Raw genomic sequence first — 14924 nt, 5'->3', positions numbered from 1 at the left:
AAGAAGTATTTTATAATAAAAGTGTTTATATTACCTGAATAATTTAAAATTTACTTCCTTCATCTTCCTTCCATTTCTTTACAACTCTCCACATTTCTCAATGCCTAAATACAACTTTCTTCACTAGAGATAAACACTGTTATTAGTATAATATTTTTCAGATACTTTTCTATGTATTTATACATGCATATATAAAATAGTTTTATAGAATGTTTACATAACTTTATCTTATTGTATGAATTGTTCAGCAATATGAATTTTTAAATTTATAGTATGGCTTTATGAATCAGTATATGTTAGCTCACCTTATTATGATCACATAATATTCTACCATATGACTGTATTGACATTTATTTTTCTTTCTTCTGATGTATAATTTTTTTATTAAAAGAGATAAAGATTCATTAAGACTCTGTGCACATGTGTACAATGTATTAAAGGTATTACATGTTCTCTAGAAGTAGAATGCGATGTCGGATGGTATACACCTTTAGCATTTTAATAAGTACTGCCATATTGCTTTCCAGAATGGCTGTACTTATTTATACCCTCAACTGAAGTACTGGTAAGCTAAAATTTCCCCACGTTGCCTTTTCTCACATTTTTCTCATTAAAAGTATTTTGCCTTTATATTTGTAAGTGTTCTTTATATCCTATAAATGTAACAACTATTCTCCCTAGTTTCTAGCTCTTTAAAAACTTTAATCTTTATTGTCTTGTCTTAAAGAAGTTTTAAATTAATGACATATTATTTTTATGTCATGAATTATTTTGTCTGATGCTAGAAGTTTTCTGTAAGTAAGAAAAAGGCAAGAAAATTCATGGCCTCAATTTTCTACAATTAAGTATCCTGATAATTAATAATCAGGATACTCTGTAATTACACAGAGGTCCCATCTTTGTTTTTATGTGTGTTTACTGTGTGGTTGGAGTTCTTTTTCCGTTGAAGTAGTTATTCACTGCACATAACTTTGATGTTTTGTTTCCCCACTCTTCTCTCGTGGTTTCTTTGCTAATCTAAACTCACCTGTTTTATATTTTTTAGTAATATTTTTAAGAAAGTCTCGTTCTGTCACCCAGGCTGGGGTTCAGTGGTACAAACATAGATCACCGCAGCCTTGACCTCCTGGGGCCAGCCTCTTGAGTAGCTGGTGCTACAGGCACTTGCCACCATGCCCAGCTTTATTTATTTATTTATTTATTTAGTAAAAACAGGGGTCTCACTATGTTACCCAAGCTGGTCTTAAGCTCCTGGGCTCATGCGATTCCATTTAACCTCCCTAAGGCCTGAGTTTACAGCTGAGCCACTGTACCTAGCCCCAACCCTCCATTTTCAAATGGATTGTTCTCTCTATAACATTTTGTCTTTCATTGCAACAGATTTGGCAGGAGGAGGAGTTTACCCATATATCCAATGGGGTGATATATGTATGCCTACTTCACTATCATGATCAAATCTCGAAAGTTTTTAAAGAGTAAGAAATAAGAAACATGTTCACTCAGATTCATGGTACTTAAAGAACACTTACAAATTAAAACTATGTAAATAAAGGCAAAATCATTTTAGTGGGAAAGGCAAAAAACCAGGCAAATCACAGATATAAAATAAATGTCTATTCATTTATGAATATGTTTCAATAAAGGAAATTAATCCATTCTAATTTATATATTGGTATATGAGTATGCTTACATGTATTTTTTCTATTTACTATTTTTTGTTGTTTCTCTTTCAAAATTCCTAGTTTTTTACAGAATTATATGTCTCATAAAATTTGACATTTTATTTCTATGCTATTTGTAGTTAACCTCTACATTTTAAAAAATGTTTTAACTTTATGACATGATTTCTCAGCATTTACAAAATTAAACTCTCTACAACTTCTATTCCAATCAAAGCAATCTTTTTAGCATATGAGAGACTGCATGAAGCAAGGAAAACTTTCCTTTTGGTTGTACATGGAACTGGGGTTATGGGCACAGGGGTTCTTGCTGGGCAATCTTCCCCTCTTAATTCAGCTCCCCAATGCCCTCCTATGGAAGATACCTCACCATATTAAGAGTCACTTCTGTGGTTCTAGCTTGAAGGGAATACTGGAGCCTGGTGCTTCCAGCTTGAGATAAGCACAATTGTGCTCATTAGATTATCCTTATAACAAATTTTCCCATTAACTACTCACAAAATTGTCCAAACTTGTAGCCCTTTTTGTTTTTGATCTTGATGATAATTCCATGGTTCTATTCTAGTCTACCCTTTCCCAGTATGATGAGTGGTTTAGACAGATCTGTTGGATTTTATCAAGTTATCCCTTTTATATATCTTCCAAAAAATCCTAAGTGCTCTGAGCTTACCAGTTTTCCTGATCTGCTGTTTCCTATATTTATATTTCTTCAATCATCTTAATGTGGGTTTAAGACAAAGGAGATATCAGTGCTTGCATTTAGTCAGTCACCTTTCTTTGATTGGAAGTAAACACTTAAATATACCAGAACAAAAACTGAAAACACTTTTATTATTATTATTATAAGTTATGGGGTACATGTACACAGCGTGCAGTTTTGTTACATAGGTATACACGTGCCATGGTGGTTCGCAACACTCATTAACCCATCTCCTACATCAGGTATTTCTCCTAATGCTATCCCTTCCCTAGGCCCCCACCTCCTAACAGGCCCTGGTGTATGATGTTCCCCTCCCTGCGTCCATGTATTCTCATTGTTCACCTCCCGCTTATGAGTGAGAATTTGAGGTGTTTGGTTTTCTGTTCTTGTGTTAGTTTGCAGACAATGATGGTTTCCAGCTTTATCCATGTCCCTGCAAAGGACATGAACTCATCCTTTTATGACTGCATAGTATTCCATGGTGTATATGTGCCACATTTTCTGTATCCAGTCAGTCTCACTGATGGACATTTGGGTTGGTTCCAAGTCTTGCTATTGTGAATAGTGCCACAATAAACAAACATGTGTTATGTGTCTTCATAGCACAATGATTTATAATCCTTTGGGTATATACCCAGTAATGGGATGGCTGGGTCAAATGGTATTTCTAGTTCTAGATCCTTGAGGAATCACCACACTGTCTTCCACTATGGTTGAACTAATTTACACTCCCACCAACAGTGTAAAAGCATTCTTGTTTCTCCACATCCTCTCCAGCATCTGTTGTTTCCTCACTTTTTAATGATCACCATTCTAACTGGCATGAGATGGTATCTCATTGTGGTTTTGATATGCATTTCTCTAATGAACAGTGATGAGATTTTCATTCGTTTGTTGGTTGCATAAATCTCTTCTTTTGAGAAGTATCTCTTCATATCCTTCGCCCACTTTTTGATGGGGTTGTTTTTTTCTTGTAAGTTTGCTTAAGTTCTTCGTAGATTATTATTATTTATTAGCCCTTTGTCAGATGGATAGACTGCAAAACTTTTCTCCCATTCTAGGTTGCCTGTTCACTCTGATGGTAGTTCCTTTTGCTGTGCAGAAACTATTTAGTTTAATTAGACCCCATGTGTCAATTTTGGCTTTTGTTGCCATTTATTTTAGTGTTTTAGACATGAAGTCTTTGCCCATGCCTATGTCCTGAATGGTATTGCCTAGGTTTTCTTCTAGGATTTTTATTGTTTTAGGTCTTACATTTAAGTCTTTAATTCTTCTTGACTTAATTTTTGTATAAGGGGTAAGGAAGGGGTCCAGTTTCAGTTTTATGCATATAGCTAGCCAGTTTTCCTAACACTATTTATTAAATAGGGAATCTTTTCCCCAATACTTGTTTGTGTCAGGTTTGTCAAAGGTCAGATGGTTGTATATGTGTGGTGTTAGTTCTGAGGCCTCTGTTCTGTTCCATTGGTCTATATATCTGTTTTGGTACCAGTACCATGCTGTTTTGGTTACTGTAGTCTTAGAGTAGAGTTTGAAGAGCAAATAAATTAAAAAGTTAGCAGAAGCAAGAAATAACTGAGATCAGAGCAGAACTGAAGGAGATAGAGACACAAAAACACCCTTCAAAAAAGCCAATGAATACAGGAGCTGGTTTTTTGAAAAATTAAACAAAATAGACTGCAACCCAGACTAATGAAGAATTAAAGAGAGAAGAATCAAATAGATGCAATAACAAAACGATAAAGGGATATCTCCACTGATCCCACAGAAATACAAACTACCAACAGAGAATACTATAAACACCTCTATGCAAATAAACTAGAAAATCTAGAAGAAATGGATAAATTCCTGGACACACACACCCTCCCAAGCCTAAACCAGGAAGAAGTCGAATCTCTAAATAGACCAATATCAGGCTCTAAAATTGAGGCAATAATTAATAGCTTACCTAAGAAAAAATGTCCAGGACCAGACGGATTCACAGCTGAATTTTACCAGAGGTACAGACAGGAGCTCGTATCAATTCTTCTGAAACTACTCCAAACAATAGAAAAAGAGGTAGTCCTCTCTAACTCATTTTATGAGGCCAGCATCATCCTGATACCAAAACCTGGCAGAGACACAGCAACAAAAAAGAAAATCTCAGGCCATTATCCCTGATGAGCATCGATGCAAAAATCCTCAATAAAATACTGGCGAACTGAATCCAGCAACATATCAAAAAGCTTACTCACCACAATCAAGTCGGCTTCATCCCTGGGATGCAAGGCTGGTTCAACATACACAAATCAATAAACATAATCCATCACATAAACAGAACCAATGACAAAAACCACATGATTATCTCAAAAGATGCAGAAAAGGCCTTCAACAAAATTCAACAGCATTTCATGCTAAAAACTCTCAATAAACTAGGTATTGAGGGAATGTATCTCAAAATAATGAGAGCTATTTATGACAAACCCACAACCAATATCATACTGAATGGGCAAAAACTGGAAGCATTCCCTTTGAAAATCGGCACAAGGCAAGGATGCCCTCTCTCACCACTCCTATTCAACATAGTGTTGGAAGTTCTGGCCAGGGCAATCAGGCAAGAGAAAGGAATAAAGGTATTCAAATAGAAAAAGAAGAAGTCAAATTGTCTCTGTTTGCAGATGACATGACTGTATATTTAGAAAACCCCACCATCTAGCCCAAAATCTCCTTAAGCTGATAAGCAACTTCAGCAGTCTCAGGACAAAAAAATCAATGTGCAAAAATCACAAGCATTCCTATACACCAATAACAGACAAACAGCCAAATCATGAGTGAACTCCCATTCACAATTGCTACAGATAGAATAAAATACCTAGGAATACAACTTACAAGGGATGTGAAGGACCTCTTCAAGGAGAACTACAAACCACTGCTCAAGGAAATAAGAGAAGACACCAAATAAATAGAAAAAATGACATGCTTATGGATAGGAAGACTCAATATCATGAAAATGGCCATCATGCCCAAAGTAATTTATAGATTCAATGCCATCCCCATCAAGCCACCATTGACTTTCTTCACAGAATTGGAAAAATCTACTTTAAGCTTCATATTGAACCAAAAAAGAGCCCACATAGCCAAGACAATCCTAAGCAAAAAGAACAAAGCTGGAGGTATCATGCTACCTGACTTCAAACAATACTGAAAACACATTTTTAATCTAAATTATGTTATTGGGTTATAGGACGAGACACATAAAATTAAAATATTTCAGAAAATTTGATCTTTTATTCAAAATTAGTAACTTTACATATTAGAAAGTATATTTTTAGTGATTGTCCAAACTGCTAGCCACCATTTATTATTTAAACCCTTTAATATTACGGCAAATATTTAGTTATGCACTGAATCTCCAAATAGGCAAAAAGAATAATCAACTAAAGTTTATATCATTTAAAAGAAAAAATCATTATGCAACTAAAACAATTCTCTCTCATATTAAGGAAACATAGCACATGCCTAAATAATGTTAGCTCCTTTTCCCCATTTCATAGTAAAGAATCATACAGTCTCCTCTCACTCTTCCTAAGAAAGCATATGAAAGTTCTAGATATAAAAATCTTAAAGTTTTATCTCCCCTAACATTATTTGATCATAAAGTTCCCTGGTCAGTGGAACATAAGACTTTTTCAAGTTATCCATGAAGTAAAGTGGTTCAGAAATTTTCAGTGGATTAAATCCTTCTTCCACCAACCGATACTTCAATAGTTTGAATGTTCCTGTTGCTTCCATTTTTTCCTGTAAAGCAATTACCAGGATGAGTAGAATCATTTAATAACTATAATATACTAATATAGAGTTAATACTATAGAGTTAATATTATAGACCATAATATTAAATTATAACATTTTATATCTAGTGATCTCTGTATTTTCTACTAATAATTTAACACTAGAAATAAAAAAGTATTCTAGAATATTAAAATATTTGATTTACCTGTAAACTTTACTCAAATATAAACTCATTCAACATATAAGAATTATGAACATAATCATTAAACAGATTATAATTATGTCTAAAACACATAGGTTATCTCTTCAATTCAATGCCAATATAATATTATGTATAGAGAATGCTGTAAGATGCTGAGGAGATAAAAGCCACAAAAGACAGCAATTTCTACTACAAGCACACACAAATCTATTATAAAAAGCAGAATACTATAAGAGCTAGATGGGGTACAGAATGTTCTAAAACATGGCTTAAATTTACCCAGAGGGGTTACTTGAATGCTGTAAAACTTGAGGTATCTCAGTGAATTTCCAAGGTCCTCACAGGATATCTTGTTTTCAAGAGAAACTCAGTGACATCTGTTAGTCACCACTCACAAACTACTAGCTCAAGGTTCACAGTTTCAGTAGTAATTTGTAATACATTCAATGATGTCATTATCTTTGCAAATTTGGGTTTTGGTAGTTGCTGGGATAAAAGCAAGTACAGCCAAAAATCATCGTGGAACATGAAATCAGACTGTCCCTGTCCAATCCAATCTAATTCCAAGGTCTGAAGAACTGTGCAGTGCCCAACTTACATCTCCTTAATACGTGACTATAGTTATTTGAAAATGAAATGAAAGCATTTATTTATTTATATGGATTATTTTTCAGGTGGCTACTCATTTGTTAGACCTAAATACTTACTGTTTTTCCTTAACTAGTGAATAAACACATGTTTAGGTATTTGCTTTGACCCAAGAGTGCTATGAGACATTAAAGATGCCATGAGTCTAGAAAGTTTAAGAATCTGTTTCAAGGTGTTTAAAGGAGATAAGAGTGTATCTCTTTGTGGGAATCTCAGGTATGGATAAACGGTCTGTTTAAGTGAGATGACATGTAGAGACCCATACAACATTCTATGAGTAGCTTGGCCATTTTTATTTATCCTTTTGGACTATTTGAGTCAACTTCACTTTGAACCCCCTTCCCTGATCTCCCTTCCCTCCTCTATCTCCCCTGATCCAACAGTGTCATCACAGCTAGATATGGCTATACAAGCACATATATCCTTTTACTCTTCTCTTAAAAATCAGCAGCTCACGGTATTTATACAATTTAATGTTCTGCCATTTTTAAGCTTAATACTATACAAAGTATATTTTCCTGGGTCCTGTAATTTTCTTCAAAATAGAACTTAGAAAATTGTTTTATAAGGTCTCATTTAATTGTCATATTTTAATTAACTTTGCCCTTATTCATGAACTTTTAGAGAATATAAAAATTTTTACTACTATAGTCCTTTGAGAAATGTATGCATATATAACATTTATACATCTTTGATTACTTCCTAAGATGTATTTTGACTAAGTCAAAATATATGCAAACTGTTAAGAGTGTGATCATATATTACCAAATTGTTTTCTAGAGAGGTTATAACAATTTGTGTTTCCATGAGTAGAAAGAAAGGACCAAGCTCATTTTATCCCAACCACACTGAATATTATAACATTTCACTTTTTTGTGACTTATTGGCAAAAAGAGTTCTATTTTTTAATTTGTGCTAAATAGATTTGTAATACAATCCTTGTTTGACTCATTTTATCAGAAGTAACTTTTACTTTTGCATTCCTTTTATGAGATCATTTATTACTAACATTCATTTATTAAACAAATATTTGACTGCTGTCAGGCTTTATTTCTAGCTATAGCAAATACTTGAATAAACATAACAGTCATAATCCATGTTATTTTTAGGTGTTTAAAGATCCTAAAATGCTTTCTAAATTTGTGCAAGGCTGATCTAATCTTCCAAAGTAGTCTTGTGCTAAAATATTTTTTCCATTTAATTAAAGTGAATTTTATGTTGCCCTGGAAAAAAATTCTTAAAATATTATTTGTCCTATCAACTTTCTACTCAATCAAAATACATTACTTATGGGGTGGGCTGAGGATGAGGAGGGACGAGAGGCAGCTTGGTATGGTTGTAAAAGGACAACATGAGGGAAACTTGTGATTTTGAAATTGTTCATATCTTTACTGTGGTCATGAATGCATGAAGTTGCACAGGTGATAAAACTGTATAGAAAATATACACACACAAATGAGTGTAAGTAAAGCAGGAGAATTTTTAATAAGATGGGTGGATTATGTTGACATCCTGGTTGTAACAGATCTGCAAAATGTTATCCTTGGGGGAAACCAGGTGAAGGATATACAAGTTCTCTCTTATTATTTCTTACAACTGCATGTGAATCTACAACTATCTCAAAAAATTTCATTGAAAACATATTACTTCTGCTTCATATTTACTTACCTTTAGTGTTTCAGAGGGTCGTTGTTAAAATAATCTGAGACAATGTGAAAACTCAAAATAAAAAAGGCAAATGAAATATGTATTATGATAGTTCAGAGGATGTGTCCCATTGAATAAGCAGTGACTTGGCTGCAGTGATTGCTTGGCAAATACTATAAACCTGAATATGATACAGGCTATTGCTCCACTAGGGGTCTAATAGTGAAATAACAAATGTATTCAGAAAAAAAAAAAAATATTTGTGTGGTTGGACGTTAAGAGATGATGAGTACTAATTTGGGGAAATTATATTTGATGCAAAATATTAAATAAACGAATGGTTGAATAAATAAGTAAAGTTACCCAGTAGTTAAGGAAATTTGTTTTCTTTTTACTGTACTTATGCCAGTAACCTAACAAGAGATTAAGTCCTCATCCCAAAATAAATAAACTCAGAATTTCTCACATGGGGAAGGTCCAGGTGATGGGGAATTTGCACAGAACAGCAATAAAATTAAAAGCAGGATTGCCTAAAGCCAGATGCCTTTATGTTCTGCACACATCTTGCCATCTCTTTGATGTCTCCTTAATGGAGCCTAATTCTAGGCGCATAGCACCAAATGTTTTCACAAGATATAAGTAAGCTGTGGTTTTGGATTGCCACTGTCATTGGGACCATCATTTTGCTCTGAGGTCCTGACTGAAGAGGAAGAGAGCAATTCTATAATTAGGACAAAGACAGGTAAGCCCTAGCATTTCACCATGTCCCCTTTATAATTAGGCTTCAAACATGGCATCGATCTGCATCAACTCCACATGCCACGCCTCTCACATAACTCACATGTTATCCAAAGGATACAATATTACTTTGCAATTAAACTACCTCCTTGTTTCCTGGTCTTATATTTAATAGTAAACTGCACCACTAAAATTACCTGAATTCTTAAAAATCGTGGACAAGCATAAGCTGGTAAAGATGTTACAACTTGTTCATAAACTTTTTCCAAATCTAAAGATTTATTTGGTTTTAAAATAATGGAAGCCATTCCTGCTCTTCCTTCATAACCTGAAAAAAAAGTTTGAAATAGAGCCATTTTTAAGTACCAAATAAACTTTAAAAGATAATTCTGTACATGCTAATTGGCACACATGGAGACATTAAATCTATTTCAGTAATAATAAGACAACAGTAGCATAAACAAGTCTGTATCCTTCCCTGAACATATGATTTACCCCCTAGAAACATTTAAGGACAGGGAAGACCAGAGTCTATCTCTAATTGCCTATACTACAGAAATGAAATACATGGAATGGGCAACACTATAAATTACAATGAATTTGCATCCCACCACCACTAAAACAAATATTAAGAAAGAAAACATTTATTAAAAGGCAACTATATTCCAGCAGAAATATATATCCTAAGCTTTAATGTAAAATATGAAGGGCATATTTTATTTATTTATTTTATTTTATTTTTTTGAGAGGAAGTTTCGCTCTGTCCCCCAGGCTGGAGTGCAGTGGCGCAATCTTGGCTCACTGCAAGCTCTGCGTCCGGGGGTTCGTGCCATTCTCCTGCCTCAGCCTTCCCAGTAGCTGGGACTATAGGCGCCCGCGACCATGCCTGGCTAATTTTTGCATTTTTAGTAGAGACGGGGTTTCACTGTGTTAGCCAGGATGGTCTCGACCACCTGACCTTGTGATCCGCCCGCCTTGGCCTCCCAAAGTGCTGAGATTGCAGGTGTGAGCCACCGCCCCAGCTAAAGGGCATATTTTTAAGGAACTAGAAACTCGTATTTCCATAATTAATTCCACAAATCATTTAATGATTATCATGCCACCTGTGGATCTTGACAGGGGTCAGAATGTCCTGGAATCTTTCTCCAACACTCGGTGGCTATTTATTAAGTAATTATTCCCTTCTTCTGCTCTCCTATCCAAACACTCACATCCCTGATCTCCCTGTACCTAAAAGCATTTGCTGAAAAATGGAGAATGGCTGTCTTATGACTTCAAATTGGTCACTTTTCTGTGACATTTTCAACATCATGAGACAATCCTCATATGCATAAATATAAGGATAATGAGTCCAAATTTAAAAGTAATTTTTATAAAGAACTATCTTAACTAAAAGTCAGTATTTTTAAACATTTAAAGTAGAACATGTTCTTGTTTAGTGGTATGTACAAACACTAGTCATAAAAGAAAATAATAGACTAATAAAAGCTGTAACTAATTCCAAGCAGTGAGTCATTGATCAGAGTTTTCAAGCTTTGCTTAAAAATACACACAGGCATTAAAATTCAGTTGGTACCTTTCCCATGAAGTGACCATGAACTTTGTTAGCTTGGTCAAGGGCATTACTTGTCAAGGCAGTAATAAAATCTTTATCGTAATACACAAAAATCAAAATGTTGAATTAGCAAGACTATTGCAAAACTATAGAATAGTGGAAATTCTATTCTAAGAATCTTTCCCAAATCTGAAATATATTTATACCTGATATAGCCACACCATAGACGTTTGCTTCCTGTATGAAATCCAACATTCCAATAACATCAACAACCTCAGCGGTTGAGACATTTTCTCCTTTCCATCTAAATGAAAAAAATCAAATTCCAGTTAGTGCACCTGTATTTGAAAAACCAGGTACCCAGTTTTAGTTTCAGTGCCTTGTATTTGGCTCTGTGCAAGCACCTACTGACCAACATAACTGTAGTTTCAAGCTGAAAGGCATTTCTAAGAAAGCACTCTGTTGGTATTTCAACAAAATCAGCATTGGTCTTTTAGTTAAAATTACTTTATATCTCATTGTATAAATTATCTTCTACGTTTTATGATATACATAAAAATCAAATAATTATAAGGATTATCATTACAAAAATATTATTTTGTAAAATAACAATGAAGTTCAAAACATTTCTTTTCTCTGGTGATAAGAATTGAAAGTAAAGCTCTAGTTGCCTTTTAATACACTGACCCACTTTAGTTTCTAGGTGTTAACCCCTTTGGGTCCTTTAATGCTTTTGAATGAATATTTTGCTTTAATTGAAATAATTTTATATAAAGTGAGCTTATAACATGGTACAAGAAGGCAAGGATGTAAGAAGTTACTTATTCAAGCGTTCATTCAAGTCATTGGACTAGTAAAGCAAAATAATTTCATAGACCTAAAATAATCTTAGAGAATTAAAAAAGGAAATGTGCAAAAGGGGATTTTTGCTGTTTCACAATTTTTATCATTAGGCCAAGAATTAGACTACAGTTGACCAAACTTGGTTTTTTTTTTTTTAACCCTACCATTTATATTTTACATCTGTCTGCCAGCTTTATTTCCTTAAAAAGGAGCTCACTGATTTGTTCTAAACTGATTCAATAAAATAATTATAAAATTTTACAACAAAATTTAACTTGTGGTTCAGTCTAGAGACAGACGGCCAATAAATGTTTTAATGAGGAGACATGGAGATAAAAGGGCTCTGTCTGCCCTGAAGGCTAAAGCATATGTGGTCTCTGATGTTTCTATAGAAGCATGGTTCACAGTTATAGAACAAGCTGTGCATCCCAAGACATTTCATACCTGAAAGTGTCTCCAGTACGGTCCCAAAAATAAAGGAAATTGTCCTGATTCTGGACTATCAAGTCTCCGGTGTTAAGGTAAACATCTCCTTTCTTAAAAACATCACAAAGCAATTTGTCTTTTGTGTGCTTGTAAGGCCCAGCATAGCCAAAGAAGGGATTTTTTGCATGTACTCGAGAAATGAGAAGTCCAGGTTCTCCTGAAAGAAAGAACGACATTTTTGCAGCCATTCGATCAAAACTGTTGTTACACACATCATGCATGTATCTATATTATATCTGGCCAGCACAACCAATGCTGCTTATCTCAGCTTCCTCTGAACCTACTTCTGTATTTGACATCATTTACACTTGGTGCCTATATCTAGCACATCCTTTCATAGATTACTAAAATACAAATTACTTTGGAAAACTAATAAAAAGGAATTGAATGGAAAGAAAAGGCTCATTAGATTTCTTATACTTCCCAGGTGGATAGACCAATGGCTACTTTTGTTTTGGATTATGTAGATGTTACCACAGATAATATTGACATTCATGATATAAATAACAACAGTAGTAATAGTGTTAATAACATAATGATAGAATTTTCTTTATTGGGCATTTACCATGAGCCCTTTGCAAATGTCACCTTGCTTATTCTGCATAGAAATCCTTTGATATAATCCCTATTTTACCAGCAAGGAACTAGGACCCAAAGGGGTACAGTAGCTGCTATGCTCAGAGAGATAAATGGAACTAGAACTCAAATTTAACTTTTTATGACTTTGTGTGTCAAGGTTTCTGTATAATACTATCTCATCCAATACACAAATACATTTTATTATAATAAAATGGTTTATTCCTCTGGTATGCTATTCTGGAAATCTTTGATGGGAAAGAGATGAGCCATTGAAAAGATTTCCTATTCCATGATACTTACTAGTTTCAGTTATGTTTAGACACATTATCTGAAATGATTTTCCAATCAAACTTATTCAAATTAATTAAGATTTTCCTCAGCAATCTGCAAGGTAAAAGCTACTTCTAAGAGAAGGCAAAAGGAAAAAGGACAGCAGCAATCACTGCTCTGGAAGTCTTCAAGGCTATTGTCTACTTGCTATGCCTGCTATAAAGAAATGCAGTGTTCATGTGACTAGATGAAGTTGGAGTCCAGCAAACTATAATACAGAGTGATTTCTGTCTTTTAAATGCTCTTAAAAAAATAAGTCTCACTCTGTGACCCAGGCTGGAGTGCAGTGGCATGATCATGGCCCACCACAGCCTTATCTTACCAGACTCAACCGATTCTTCCACCTCAACTTCCCAAGTAGCGGGGTTGCAGGGCACGCCACCAGGCCCAACTAATTTGGACATTTTTTTGGAAACACAAGGTCTCACCAGGTTGCCCAGTTGATCTAGAACTCTTGGGCTTAAGCAATTCTCCCACCTCAGCCTCCAAAAGTATTGGGATTACTGGCATGAGCCACCAGACCCAGTCAACAGTCTTTACTCGACTCCCATTTCTCCCACTCCTGGTCATTCTGGCTTTCAAGGGCACATAGGTCACTGGCCAAAGCAAATCTTCTCTGCTCCAGCAGAGTCTGATAGCATCATCATCATCATCATCGTCGTCATCATTCCCAACACCATCATATCAGCATCATCACCATCATTATCATCACCGCTATTATACCTATTGAGCACTTTTTGGGTAATGGTCACTATTCTGAGTGTTTTACATATGTAATCCATTTAATTCTCATCACAAACCTACAAGAAAGGCCCTGATAATATCTTCATTTTAAGGTGAAAAAATTGAGGCATAAAAAAAGGAATTTGCCCAATGTCATACAGCTGTCAAATGCAGGAATCAGAGTGTGTATATATATACATACACATATATGTATATATACACATATATATATATATGTGTGTGTGTGTGTATATATATATATATCTCCATCCAGGAACATCTGACTCCAAAGCCTCACCTCTGTGATATATTCTGTCACTCTACATTCCCTATATTTCAGAATTTTTCAGGACTCTTACATCTCCCTTAAAATGTATGTTCTTTGGTTTTTTCTTTTTCTTTTTCAGGATACAGGTGACAGTTTCTTTTCTGATAAACTAATTGTTGCAAATGTTTAAATAGGTCACAGTGTATTTACATCTTTCTTGTTGGGCATAATTTACATTGTGAAGACACAATGCCTTAATGGAAAAAATATTGAGTAGCTCATAATGAGAATCCAAAATAGAAAAACAGATATTTGGGGTCAACCAGCTTTTTAAGAAAACCTGAGGTTGCATAAGCACAGTTCTGGGATTCAAGTTTTAATATCAGATATTATTGTAATTGTAAGAAATAGAACAGTAGAAAAGAGTGCTTAAGTTCTTTGCACTTTCCACAGAAATTCCATGGCCAGTGTCTATAGAATAGAATTGGAGAAACATTTGATAAAAGCCAGTAGACTTGAAATTCAGAGATTCGGGAGATTTGTTTTTTAATAGACAAAGTTTGCAGTTTTTTTTTTTTTTTTTTTTTTAGTCTTTCAGCTACCAGAAAATAAAAACAGGTTTGCCACCTTATCTTCACATTTGAAGTAAAGATTTAGGAAGTCACTTCTGGAGGGGCAGAGCAAGATGGCCGAATAGGAACAGCTCCAGTCTCCAACTCACAGCACGAGCGACACAGAAGACCAGTGATTTCTGCA

General features: G+C 34.6%; 1 protein-coding gene across 2 annotated transcripts in view; it reads right to left on the bottom strand.

The window, feature by feature from the left end:
* Positions 1-5632: 5632 nt before the first annotated feature.
* SLC27A6 (solute carrier family 27 member 6) overlaps positions 5633-14924 on the bottom strand; it is a 69317-nt gene continuing 60025 nt past the window's right edge. Inside the window, exons 7-10 of one of the 2 annotated variants that reach the window (XM_017874733.1) lie at positions 12227-12425; positions 11146-11243; positions 9582-9712; positions 5633-6156 (exon numbers count right to left, since the gene is read on the bottom strand). In XM_017874733.1, the coding sequence (XP_017730222.1) occupies positions 5980-6156; positions 9582-9712; positions 11146-11243; positions 12227-12425 (605 nt within the window). In that variant the 3' untranslated portion in view covers positions 5633-5979. The remainder of the gene's footprint in view (positions 6157-9581; positions 9713-11145; positions 11244-12226; positions 12426-14924) is intronic. The other variant, XM_017874732.1, reaches the window with a different exon arrangement.

This window comes from Rhinopithecus bieti, unplaced genomic scaffold (assembly GCF_001698545.2).
Source record: "Rhinopithecus bieti isolate Rb0 unplaced genomic scaffold, ASM169854v2 scaffold_8035, whole genome shotgun sequence".
Lineage (NCBI taxonomy): Eukaryota > Metazoa > Chordata > Mammalia > Primates > Cercopithecidae > Rhinopithecus > Rhinopithecus bieti.
This window is presented reverse-complemented; position numbering and strand designations above follow the sequence as displayed.